Source organism: Scardinius erythrophthalmus (genome assembly GCF_964197995.2).
Source record: "Scardinius erythrophthalmus genome assembly, chromosome: 22".
In the NCBI taxonomy this organism is placed as follows: Eukaryota; Metazoa; Chordata; class Actinopteri; order Cypriniformes; family Leuciscidae; genus Scardinius; species Scardinius erythrophthalmus.
Window position 1 is genome coordinate 8,252,141 of NC_138242.1, and position 14,057 is coordinate 8,266,197.

Consider the following 14,057-nt stretch of genomic DNA (forward strand, 5'->3'; position numbering starts at 1 on the left):
AATTATTTCTTTATTTATTCATATTTATTAAAACATTTACAAGTGTGTTGGAAGAATTTTGAGCTGACATTTGGTGGACTCACCATTTCTCTTAACCAACCCTCCAATTGGGCATAATTGAAAATAGGCAAATAGGTAATTTAATAACTAAATTAGGTTTTAGGTGCAAGAAACCTTGAATAACATTATAAGTGGGACTCGAGGGAAAAATAACATGCGGGATTCTACTATGATGGAAGTTCAGGAGAGTACAGAGAAACCGTTGGGACACTGACACACATTGTTTGTTGTTGTGTGTGTTGTTATGTAGAAAGACATAGGGCCTGTAAAGAACAAAAAAGAAAATGTTGCATGAAATTGCCATTTACTCACATGAGGAGCAGAAGTGGGTAGTGTGAGGTTTCAATGAAGCCTGCAGGTTTCAGGATCTGCATGCTGAGTCCTGTGTATGACATAGAGAGACATCCATCTGCATCTATATAATATTAATATCCCTCTTAAATAATTTTGGAGCAGTTAAACACCAGCAGTTTTGGTTAACATACTGTAATCCTCTATGTTTATCTCCGTGTATTCCACTCTCGGCATCTGCAGCGAGTTCACCGTTCTATTCAAGCTCAGATTCAGCTCGATGTCACGCACCTCTGCAGGGAAAAAAAATAATAATAATAATTTTATAATTAAAAAAACTTTATGGTTTTCTTTATTTAGCTAAATATTCATGCTTCTTACACTCCACAATCTTGCCCTCAATCATAAATCCTAAAATGTATTTTGCATCGCTCATATGACCCATGTCTTTATATAAGAGCAAATTAGATATAAAAGGTATGGCAGAGGGAAATATTTTCTGTAAATAATGACTTAAATGTTGGTCTGTTACTCTTAAGGAACATTCCAGGCTCCAGTATTATGTTGACTATCTCAAATACATTTAGACTTCTCTCCTTTTCTTTAAAAACATCACAAATGTTGCATGCATGGAGGCACTTACAATTGAAGTTAATGGGGCCAATTTGTAAACAATTTGTAAAATACTCACTGTTAAACAGACTATAATCAATGCAAGTGTTTTTAGTGTAAAACATTTTATGTGCACAGTTATAGCCAGTTACAACACTGTTGCCAAGATAGCAGCTGACACCTTAAATTCTAAAATGTAAAAATGACAAATAATAGCTAAAATAATAAGAAAACACAACTTTTAACAGATAATAACCTTTACATTGCTGCTTTGTCATTTACTTCAATTTTAAGAGGCTCTGTAACCTCCATTTTTGTAAAGGAAAGGAGAGATAAGTAAAGATTCATCAAAATTAGGCCACAATTGTTTTCGATTTAGCTTAACTTGTATTGAAAATGTAATATTTCTTTAAAGATAAAATATGACTATAACTTTTATGGTGTTTTGTTTTAATATATGTCTCAATAAGAAATAGCAGCGTGAACATTCTGCTAAACATCTCCTTACAGATACAGTACTTATACTTGTTTCAAATGCATTATATAATTATTGCATTATAGAATAAATGTAATTTTAGGGAGAACTATTCCTTTAAGAACTTTTAAACAAATCAAGGAAAAATCCATTGTTTATCTCAAACTAAGTATCTGCAAGCACAAAACCTCCTCAAACACGCTGAAACGAGCAGCTAATTGCTCTGGGACAGAAAGGAGAAACAGTTGCAGGATAACCAGTTGTAGATGTTCAGAGGTTGTGAGAGGCCGTGAGCATCTGGCATTTCTGATAGAGAGGGACTCAAATGAGCAGATATCATGTGTGCTGCTGTAAACACAGAGACCTTCCAATCTGTGCAGCAGCGATAGAGCCTTGGAAGAGCACAAAACAATTAAGAGAACATTGCGATGGATGGTTTCATTTTAAGACAGGCTTATCAGCTCATGGTCAGACTCGAGCCCAGCAAAGCACACTTGCTCCCATTGCACCAGTGCTATTGACATAGCTGCACATTTAAAAAAAAAAAAAAAAAAAACAGCAATGATTTGTATGTAAACATGGAGAAGGATCCGTATGAGTTCTTTGTAAGTCATCTGACTTTGACCTTGGTGTCACATAGCATTTACTGAAAGAATCCAGCAGTGAAGGGGATGGATGGGAAAAAAAATCAAAATGACAGGGCAAGAACTTTAGACGAACTTGCAAACAAACAGTGTTCATAAACATTCCACACACACACACACACACACACAGATGTGAGTTCTGTGAAATGACTTCTGTGATGGACCGTCACACTGAATCACACGCTCGTTGTGATATCGGTGGGCTTACAGGATATAATATACATAACACAATTACCAGCCTCTTACACAGAGAGGTCACAGTTTATGGAAGGAATGGCATGTCTGGCAATAATCCAATCATCTGTGAGTGCTCTCTGTGTGCCAGCGCAGGCGTGTGTATGGAGACTCAATCACATTTCGGTCTATGGTAAGCCTGGGAGGAGCTCTGCTCGTCAATTGACATGCTGTGGGAATATAATGCAATGAGATGAGTGTGTGTGTGTGTGTGTGTGTGAGTCCGGCTGTGCAGAGGTTGGTAATGAGAGCTTCTTCCTGAACTTCTCCCTCTTTTGAGTGCTTAAAGGTGAAGTACGTGAGATTTTTATTTTATTTTAAAATACATTCTCTTAACCCATTTTATTGTTCATGGACTACTATTAGGATGACATTTATTGATTTATCTTCCCCAAAAGTGTAAACACTGAGCCCCCAGGCACCATCAAAACATTGAAAGCGGTCTGCTCAGATTTATCAATAGTCTCCCACAAAGGGATTTCAGCCATGACAACTCTCAAAGTGAATACATTTAAACCAGCATTCATGGCATGGGGCATGAGGCTTGATTTTGGCGGACAAGATTTTGGCGGCAGAAGAGAATAAATGTTGAAAATAAGTGTTATATTATGTGTTTTTGAGAAAATGAGAAGACTGGATAGTGTGTAATTGTGTTTAATGTTCAATTACATTGGAATTATTAGAACCATTAAAATTTAATTTCTTTCAAAAAAAGAGTGGAACATTTGGTTAGGCTGTGGACTGATTCAGTAATTTATAACTGCTATAGCTGAAGGAGCATGTAAATCTTAGCATTTAAGATACTAATATGTGTTATTGCTAGCTAATAGCGAGCTATAATCTATCAACTCAATTGTGTGACACTAAAATAAATGAAATATTATTGGCTGAATGAATATATGAATTTGAATACCTGAATCATGTCAGAGAGACTTTTAAAATTAACTTTGAGACTACTTAATTGGGTCACTTAAAATCTTCATTCCACGTGTCATGGGTACGATTATGGGAAGACGGATACGATTAAGTACAAAGGTTTATTTTCAATAGTTCCAACAGAATGGCAAACGGAGAGCAAAACACAAACTTAACATGGACAATACCGGACACTGAACTGAAACAGAACAGAAATACTGTATATACAGGTGTTAATGATGGTGACTGATGAGTGTACAGCAGAATGTGATTAGTGTCCGTGACAACAAATGAGTGACGAAGGCAGGTGATGACAAAACATAAAGAGTCCAAACTAACGTGAATGTGACACTATGATGTTGAAGTTATATGCACAAATTATGTTTGTTTATCTTAATTAATTAATGTGGGACCGATGTACACTATTCAGTCATGTAAATCCAACACACTTTTTTCAGTGTATGCATGATACATACTGTCACGTTTTTGTACTGTGATATATTGTTACATCACTGACAAAATATATCATTACACCCCTAAAACTAACTGTTTACTCTGTTTAACAGCAATGAAATATGACTCCATTACTGTGTAAAATGGACAGTGGTGGAGCATATTTACTTCGTTAAGTACATTTTTCAAGCATCTGTACTTTATCTGAGTATTCTTATTTTGGGAAATTTTTACTTTTACTTCCCTATATACATCACTACATTCCAAATCATAATATCACACTTTTTCCTCCACTACATTTCATAAAAACATGTCTTTCTTCGTTATTTTGAACTGAAGAAATTGCCATTCGCTCAGAGACACAATAGCGTTCTTCTTAAAATGTTAACATATTTTTCCCTATGTGGTGTCTGTTTTTATATTGCATGTTTATATTTGTTCACATATTAACAAACATTTAGTTTGTCCTCATTGCCTACAGGTGCACACACAATATTCTGGCAGTTTTGCAGGACTGCAGTCACTATTCGTTCTGTTTGACCTTCTCACCGAAATGAAAAGTGGGAAACTTTCTCTGAGCAGTTCCCAATGATTTGCTGCCCATTCTAACTTTCGGCTGCTATCGGTCTGCACCACATAAATAGGACAAATGGTCCACTCATAAAAAGAGTTTCTTTACCTGCTAGAAGCCAAAATGTGGGAGGGATGATAATGGTACAGATGAGAGCCACAAAATAAAATGTTAACTGTGTAGATTTACATATCTATAGCGTATATTTTTTTATCGTAACTTACTTCTGTGGCAGCAAAGCTGAATTTTTAGCATCACTGCTCCAGTCTTCAGTGTCACATGATCCTTCAGAAATCATTTTAATATGCTGATTTGGTGCTCAGGAAACATTTATTATTATTATTATCAATGTTGAAAACAATTGTGCTGCTTAATATTTTTGTGGAAACCATGACACATTTTTTTCAAGATATTTTTAAATTAATAAAGTAATGCATCCTTGCTGAATAAAAGTATTAACTACTTTTGAACGGTAGTCTGTGTCTATAATGGCTCTTATTACTAATTCATCCAGACACTGACACTGATACCTGTAGAAAGGAATTAATCTCAACAGCACTTGCTCATCTGGCTCATGAACACCAGAAGACTGCAATTTGAAATCTACCATCTTTGCTTAAGTACGTTCAACTTTGAGACTATTTCTCTCCACCAGTTGCTCTCAGCAGCCCGGTGGTCTCAGGGTAACCCATACATAACGGGTACAGAGAGAGCATGCAGTTCAAAATCAGAAGCTTCAGTTTTCAACTTTGTTTTAGCATGATAAAGGCTGCAAACTCCACTCCAAAGGGAGTTTTCTCTATATCAGTACGCATTTTTTTGAACCCCCTGAAACGCCTCGATTGTAGTCTTGAGTTTTCCTCCGGAAACAATCACGTCACAATATTCCACATTTAAATAAAAATAAAAAAAGGGGGCAAGGCCTGGTTGAGTTGTGTTGTAGTGTGTTGAAACTCGTGGTTATTATGGTAAAGGGGTGTGACATTTCCGAACACGCTTTAAGAGGCTGACCAATCACAACACACTGGTCCAGCCGACCAATCAAGCACGTTGCACTTTTCAGAAAGAGGGACTTCATAGAGACAGGAACTAAACAGGGGTGCGTTTTCCAAAAGCATAGTTTGCCAACTATGGTCGCAACTTCCGTCGTTATCAGCACAGTTCAACGAGTCAGTGTTTCCCGAAACCATCGTTTCAATGAACATTCGCAAACAGCATCACAAAGTTGTGTGTTTGGAACGACAGAGCTCGACCTGTGGTTAGAAGCAGAGTTTCTAGTTTGCATGATATGTGGACTCAACAAATCTTTATCTTGAGCAAAATAAAGCAAGCTGACATCCAGTACAATTTGTCTCTTTTATTTGGAATACATAAAAATGTCATTTATGTCATTTAGTTTGTCAAGAGATTTAAAGCACCATTTTCGAAAAGTGCACATGTGCGAACATGCCCTAGTACGCAAGAACGAGCAAATGATTGAATCTGGAAATAAAGCAAAATAACTGAGAAAAATGAAAAATAGTCCTCAGATGACATGTCTGTAGTTTATAGCAAAACATCTAGCATTAATTCGATCTTAAACAGATTCATTAAAAGAAGTTTTTTCTCCACCACGTGCGTGACATCATTTCCAATAAGATTGAACGACCAATTTGCAACAATACGGTTTCGGGAAACAGTCGTGACTAGCTAGTTGATTTCTTCAATGATGCATCGTACTATGGTAGTAAAGTAGTGAGTTACATCGTTGTACGGGAAACACACCCCGGAGCGTTACAGACTGACTAGGGCTGTGTGTAACGCCACTTTTAGAAATACACTCATAAACTTCCCTAAGCACTTCCTCTTGGGGAATCCCCACTGTCATTTTGAAGTGCATTCGACTTCATCAAGTGGGCAAGGGAAGTTTATTTGGACAGACCCTCGACCCTTTGGTTTTGACTGAGAGAGCGTGTTTACTCTACATGTACACTTCAAACAGATCCATAGAACACAATGCAACATGATTGTGATGTCACAGCAGATTGTGCGTTTACCCCACCCTACACAAAGTAATGTATAATTACATTGCACTGTTGAGGTGAGTTGAGTTGTTTTGACATTTAACTGCATAATACTTGTAGTACCTGACTGTTTTTTACAGTTAAGGTTTATTGTATTGTTATCATTTTTGTGTATTTTTTTTATATTTTCTCCAACAGCCCAACCATACATACAAGCCTATAGAATGGTGGGTAAAACAAATTCATAAGAAAAAAAAGAAATAATAAATCTGCTCCATTGCTCCATTTAAACACATTGCAAGGGTTCCGCCAGTAGTGGGCACTCATGCAACATAAACAATGACGTACATTCGAGTGAATGAGACGGAGGGAAGTTAGTGAGGGAAGGGTGTAAAAAAATGGACACACACACGAGACAGACAGGAGAAAGGCTGCTGGATACTCACTCTGTCTGTCGTAGGTGCTGTAAACTGCCACATACGGAACTTCAGGGCCTGACAATACACAAACACAATCAATAAATAATGATACAAGACATGCATTGCTTTTTATAGTTCCAGCAAATACTTTGTGCAAGTTTGCTTGAGAATAATTTCTTTTTAAATATTTTTTTTTTGGTTAAACAGTAATTCTATTGACAATAAGTAACTTTGCAACTACATGTAAACTAGCTCTCATTAGAGTATTAGTAGACTGTCTGCTTAATATCTGTCAACACTTTATTGTGATGGTCCTCCAATAGACATTCTACTGACTGTAAGTAACTTTGCAATTACGTCAGCTTCTTCTACTAGCTCAAACCCTAACACCTAACTCTAACCAAACAGTTAACAGTGTCTAAAGTGGCCCATCGGAATAAAGTGTAACCAAAAACCTAAATAATTTTTAAAAGTAATAGTCAAAGGAGCATGATTATGTATTAAATCAGAGCTTATGCTTCAGCTGTAGATGTCAGCAAACACTCAACAACAGTTCATCCATTTGTTTTACAAGTGCTCCAAACATTTTTTTTTAAGACTGCTGTGTCACTTAACTGAAAAAGGTGCATACAAGCTTCTGTTAACAAGCATCTGCAATGAAGCTTTTATGAGTGCCACAACAGCACGGATCATAAACACGACATTTCTCAAGGAGTTCGCTCATGACAGTTCAATATTAGACCATAGCAGCATTCAGGCCTTCCAGACTGCCTTCAGAACAATTCAGCTGCTATAGAAACAAGCCTTGCAAATAATCAATGCACTTAGCAGCATGGAACCTTCACAGATGAACAATAACACAGTGCTCTCTAACAGTCCACTCTCACTGTCTCCATCCCTTTATTTTTTCCCACTTCTGTAGAAGTAGTTAGTTAGACATTCTAAGAACTATAAGTAACTTTGCAACTACATGTCAACTAAATCTCATTAGAGTATTAGTAGACTGTATGCTTAATATCTGCTAACACTTTATTTTGATTCTCCTCCAAATTGGCAACTACAAGTAAAAATAAGTTGTATTCTACTAACCCGAACCAACACCTAACCGTAACCTAAGAGTCTACAGTCTACTAATACTCTGATGAGAGTTAGTTGACGTGTAGTTGCAAAGTTACTTATAGCTAGTAGAATGTTTAAAGTGGACTATCGAAATAAAGTGGAACCCTAATTACAACTATACATGACATAAATGTTCATGTACTGACATCAAAAGAGAAAGGAAGAGATGTCTACCTTTACAGTTGAGCAGAAAGTAGTCCATGCTGGGACTGAAGGAGCCAGTGACATACCCACAGCTGTCAGTGAAGTCACAGGACAGACAGCGGCGGTTGAAGGAGCCCACTGTGTCTGCGCTGGAACAACCACAGACACATTAACACTGTCAGCGAGAACAAGCCTGTGACAGCATCAACCAAGACTCGAATTTATATGTACCTGTAGAGATGTCTTCTTTTAGGGTCATCCTCAGTACTGAGGAAATATCTATTCAGACAAAAAATATAACATCAAAACATAGTACATGTAACACTTTGTATAATCTATACAAAGAATCTATACGCTTGTGAAACAGGACTACACTTTACACAATACAACTGCAAAATGTATGTAATGTTTTCGGGCACTTATTTGCAAGTTAATTGCAATTAAATAAAATGTATTATAGTTTAAATGTGTATTAAATTTAAAAAAGCACTGAACTTTATAGTGCTTTTTGACACACTTGAGTAGCATTTAAGTACAACTTTGTATGTAAGTTCATAATTATGTCTATTGTCTTTGAAATATGGTTCAAGTGTACTGCCAAAAGTACTGACAAGCATATATTGTATACTAAAATATACTTTAATGTCATTTCTATTGAAAGTTACGGAGCCCCTAAAGGGACATAGTGATGGAAAAACGATATGAGATGGGAGAAAAAATGTATATGTCAATGCTTTTGTGTTCTCTCTCAGATGTTTTGCGTTCCCTCAAGAAACTTTGTGTCCGCTCTCAAAATGCTTTCCACAAAAAGCTTGTACTATTCTAAAGGAAAATACATTGTATACGCTGCACTTCTCTTGTTAATGGACTGTTGTATTCCTCGCTTTGGTTAAAAGTGTCTGCTAAATGAATTAGTGCTATCAAATCGATTAAATTGCAATTAACAAAAAAGTTTGTGATTACATTATATATGTCTGTGTATATATTATAAAATGTATATATATATATATATATATATATATATATATATAGGTCTGTGTGTGTATATACAGTACACACACACACACACACACACACACACACATTTATACACATATACTGTATATATGCATATATATGTACATATAGACAGACACGCACACACACACATACATATATATGATGTATATGATGTATATAAATTTAAGGTCACACTACTTTAAGGTGTCTGGATTACAGTGTAATTATGCATTTAAGTACTAATTAATTCACTTTTGTTACTAATTTGAGTATTAATAATTAACTACATGTACTTACTCTAGGGTTAGGATTAGGATTATGTTTTGGTTTAGGGTTAATTGCATGTAAGTATGCATCATTTATAGTTATTACTACAGTAACTACATGTAACATGTGTAACAAGGACACTGTAAAATAAAGTGTTACCAAAATTAATAATATATTTACACAAATATATAATATAAACACAAACTTTTATCACGATTAATCGATTTGACAACACTAAAATTAATAAATGTAAATGGAATTGCAAGTTTCTTGGGGGAACACAAAAGTTTTGTGGGCAAACACACAAGTTTTGAAATATAGTTTTTCCTCCTATATTTCCTCTCACATTTTGTAACAATGAAATTGCACTGTAGTACATTTAAAACGTATTACCTTTAAATCGCTACAGTTAACAGTACAGTTAAATTTACAATAAAGTACTTTGCATGTGCTTTACTATGTTAATCAACACATCAAAGTAAGTGTACATCTTAAAAGCATGACAAGTTTTTTTAAAACATTTTTTCACAAGGGTACACTTTGACTAATGAATTATTGATGTTCACTGTGTGGTGTTGGTGGATTCACTCACATTAATTGGCTGTCTTCATCATATGCCAGAACCCGCGTGACGTCCCAGTCTCCTGATGTGATCGACTGCAGAGAATCTGTGCTGCTGTTGGGCTTCATGATCAAAACAAATTAAACAGACATCAGTCATACTGAATGGAAATCGAGATTGTGAATAATACAGTGTTATTAATGTGTTGTCATTAAAAGAGACATGAACATGTCTGAAGAAATTAAGTAATCAATCATCAATTAAATGCTGTCGACAGTAAAAACGTGATTAGTTCAAAAATATCACAAAACCAATCGCCTTGGCAAAATGAAGAAACTTGTTTGTGTTAAAGGGGTCATGACATGACAAATCCAAAATGCCCTGATCTTTTGACATTTCTCTGCTTTTGATTACATTTGTTTACAAAAAAAGTATGGAAATCGCAAATAAGTGAGCTGAATATATTGTGTGTACTGCAATTATTTTATTGAGCATTATATAGTATGGAATGTGTGTATAATCAGCACTTGCAAAAGCCCAAAAGGTCAAAGAAAACTCTAAATGAAAACATGTTTCTATACACTTAAAGAAGTTGTGCAGCAAAATCAAGGTCAGTGAGAGATTCATTCTGCCTCATGTCTTCATGTTGGGTCCAGGCTGAGGACTCTTGCCAGACAAAGGGAAAAACCCTTTAGTGTTCCAGATTCAGCCTTGACACTGTCCACACCTGGCTCTTCCTCTTCCTCCTCGTCCACATACTCTGCCTCCTCTCGCTTTCAGACTGTTTCCAAAATTCACTCTAAAATGGCTTATATTTTGTACAGTTGGTTTAATCACATCATTAGAAACAAGTGTGAACTGTGTTGTAGTTTAACTTTTGCCACTTGTGTTTATTGTTTTGCAACACGAGTGCATCAAAGTGCAAAATGTGTTTTAGCGAGTGAGAATGTGTTTAGAGTTTTGCAAATCAGAGCATGAGATTTGCAAATGGTGTCTAACTGCCTGAACTTGTTTAATGTTTTTCAGACAGGGTGATTTACTCAACAAATAGGTTTTGGGCCTTTGATAATTTGATACAGAGAATGGGGTTTAATGTCTTAGCAATTGTGAAAAACATCCTACAAACATCCTGCAAGTTTCAGAGCTTAAAATGTCCTCCTCATTATAAACAAAGCATTTAATGAAGCTCCCAAAGACAGTTCGTTCGGATATTGGGGGATTTGAGATGTCACACATGATGTCATATTTCTGCCTCCAGAGCAAGACACCGACAAATAGTTTTACATCATCGCACCATAGGCCCCGCCCACTGGCGTTCAGTCACTTCGCATTAAAAGCAAATAGTCATTATAATTACTGACACTGTCTACACTGGATACAGTAGCCCTGCTTTAACACACTTTGCTGAAGATTGTACCTGTGAGATGGACATGGAGATGTGGAAGAACTTCCCTCGTCCTCCCTGTGGGATTGCTCTGGTGAAGAACAGCCTCAGACCGTCTTTAGAGAACAGCGGCTCTTCATTCTGTTTGGGAAATGATCATTAACGTCACACCAGCACCATTATTACTGTCATCAGGTGATGTTTTCCACCCATGGTAGTATTTCGTCATTTGGTTTGCTCTGCAGAGTTTCATAATTACTGAATTATAAGACCCACAGTAGCACTAGGGAATGCGTCTGCAGCACAGAGCGGTCGTATATCTCCAAGCAACACCAAAAATGTTAAAACTATAACAACATATATTAGATTGTGAATTATGATGATGATGCAGTGCATATGTAATAGTGCGTCTGAGCCCTCAGGCCTATTTCTGCAGGAGCCACACAATCCTTTATTCGTGTTATTGCAAAACATTTCATGCGGCCACTTTCTCCCTCTGGTGAAAAACAGACATGAAAAACTAATCAGGAAAAACAATATCAGCTCAAGCACGATACTGTGGGGAATATGATAAGACAAACAACATCAAACGTTCCTGACTATTCAAAGCTGTTATCATTGACAAACACTGACATGGCACATCCCATCATTTCTTCCCCTTGTCTAGGCAGAGGAAGTTAATTCTCACCTGTCTGAGCAGCCACCCCTCACTTTCATCCTCATGTTTCTGAAGAAAAAAGCAAGCAAAAAACACGGCAAGATTGCAGTGAAATACTACAAGAGTGCAGGATTCAGAGTTTCTGACTCATTTAGTCCAATTCAATAAAACCTGTGTTCATTTTTTTTCGTAATGAAACAAAATACTTACTTAGCAATCAACAATACAGTGACCTGGTTACCTACTGCGTTTAAAGTGCTGTTCATGTGAATTCACGTCATTGAAATAATCAACCTATGCAGTCAAACAGTCACAGAAAATACTTCAAAAACCCGGGGATACCTTGGTGCAGACACCCGTTGTGGCCACACAGAGGGTCAGGATGGAGATATTCTGGGCTCGGTTCAACCAGTTTACTGCCAGTTTCGTACTTGTGGCCCACTTCACCATAGTCACATAGTATTCCCTGTAATATACACAAGAAATAAGCAGCAATGTCTTCTGGCAGAAAGACTATATCCAATCACTAGACCTTGACCGAATCTTTCAAAGGTTTTCATAGAATTCAAATGCCCATCGGTCACAGCTATACAAAATTCTCACCCCTTTATTGGATATTTTGGCTTATTTGATGATACTTTCAGCTAGGGATGCATAATATGTAAGTATCATATTGGTTACAGGCTGATTTTTGTTGTTGTTGTTGTTGTTGTTGTTGTTGTTGTTGCTCATTTCCTCTATTTTCTAAATTTGATATAAACATATTATTATGTAATAATATCTAATAAACTAGTTGTTTATTAGCATACATATTCCTAGGATATTGGCTGTTTATTAGTACTTATAAAGCACATATGAATGCCTTTTTCTGCATGACCATATTTTATATCCCTTAATCTTACCAAATACCTAAACTTAGACCTTACAAACTATTAATAAGCAGTAATTAGAAATTTATTGAGGCAAAAGTCATAGTTAATAGTGAGAATCGGACCCTAATCTTAAGTGTGACCCAAAGATATCACCCTAAAGGCACATGGTGATGGAAAAATAATAGGAACAATTTTATTTCAATGCTTTTGCATTCGCTTGCAAAACTGTTGAGCTCTCTCACAAAAGTGTTGCTTTCCCCAGAGAAAAAATTGAAAATCTTTTGTGTTCTGTTGCAAAAGTATTGCATTGGAATATAGTTTTTCCTCCAACCTCATATCATTTCCATCACAAAAGTTTTTCAGGGAATGCCAAAGTTTCGAGAGAATGCAAAGCATTAAAATAAAAAATAAAACAAATTCCAAACAACATCCATTGTAAAATTCCACATAATGAACATTTGGAAAGTAAATGAATGCATCAGCCCACCCTATTCTTTGGTCCTCTGGTCTTCTCATCTCAATAGTGTGCAGTGGGCCATTGAGATTCACCACATACAGAGAAATGACAGGGTTTTCCTCCCCTGCCTGGAAGAAAAACATTCAAGTATGACACATTTTAATCTTCACCACTACTCCTTATGTTTACAGTAGTGCACAGTCTTTACCTTGGGGTAATGGTACTGTCTCGCCGTAGGGTAGACAGAGCCGGTGAACATGGGGATCTCCATTTTTGGCACCAGTGTGTCGTTGATGGTTGCGTACGCGAGCCTGGCCCCATCCGGAGACCACCAGTGTGCGATGTGAGACTTAAAGATCTCCGCTGCACAAGAAAGATTCAGGAGTTTCTCTCAGTCATATTTCACTGTGGTTCAATCACTCGAATAATTGCAGGAAGAGTAAAGAGTAATCATCCATGACACAGCGTCTCTCAGGTCTCATTCCAGCTACGTCTACACACACACACACTCAGATTTCCCATCTTCATTCGGATACAGTTGATGCACCTGACGCGGTTAAGAGCATTTCTCCGTAACCACCTGTTTCTATATGAATCTTTGCTTCCCTCACACAGAGGCATCGGGGAAGGTTCTGGCCCATAAATCACAGGGCGGACTGTAATCTCAGTGGGGCCGGTGAGAGAGAGAGAGAGAGAGAGAGAGAGAGAGAGAGAGAGAGAGAGAGAGAGAGAGAGAGAGAGAGAGAGAGAGTGAAAGCGAGAGTGAAAGCGAGAGTGAAAGCGAGAGAGAGAATCGGCCTTCTCCATCAAGTGCCCCTTCTTTTCTACAATCTCAGGGAAAAAAGCAATTTCTGGACTTCACCAAAGGCAGCGGAAATAGGGTCTGACCCCTCTTCCTGAGCTCCAATAGGCAGGAAG

At 37.0% G+C, this 14,057-nt stretch overlaps 1 protein-coding gene across 1 annotated transcript in view; it reads right to left on the bottom strand.

Annotated features, from left to right (window-relative positions):
- The window catches only part of dpp6a (dipeptidyl-peptidase 6a), a 202,992-nt gene that overhangs the window by 16,390 nt on the left and 172,545 nt on the right, over positions 1-14,057 (bottom strand). The window contains exons 9-19 of the mRNA XM_081352579.1: positions 13,348-13,502; positions 13,170-13,267; positions 12,153-12,276; positions 11,841-11,879; positions 11,186-11,293; positions 9,799-9,890; positions 8,172-8,219; positions 7,971-8,089; positions 6,705-6,752; positions 546-644; positions 373-442 (exon numbers count right to left, since the gene is read on the bottom strand). Coding sequence (XP_081208705.1) covers positions 373-442; positions 546-644; positions 6,705-6,752; positions 7,971-8,089; positions 8,172-8,219; positions 9,799-9,890; positions 11,186-11,293; positions 11,841-11,879; positions 12,153-12,276; positions 13,170-13,267; positions 13,348-13,502 — 1,000 coding nt within the window. The remainder of the gene's footprint in view (positions 1-372; positions 443-545; positions 645-6,704; positions 6,753-7,970; positions 8,090-8,171; positions 8,220-9,798; positions 9,891-11,185; positions 11,294-11,840; positions 11,880-12,152; positions 12,277-13,169; positions 13,268-13,347; positions 13,503-14,057) is intronic.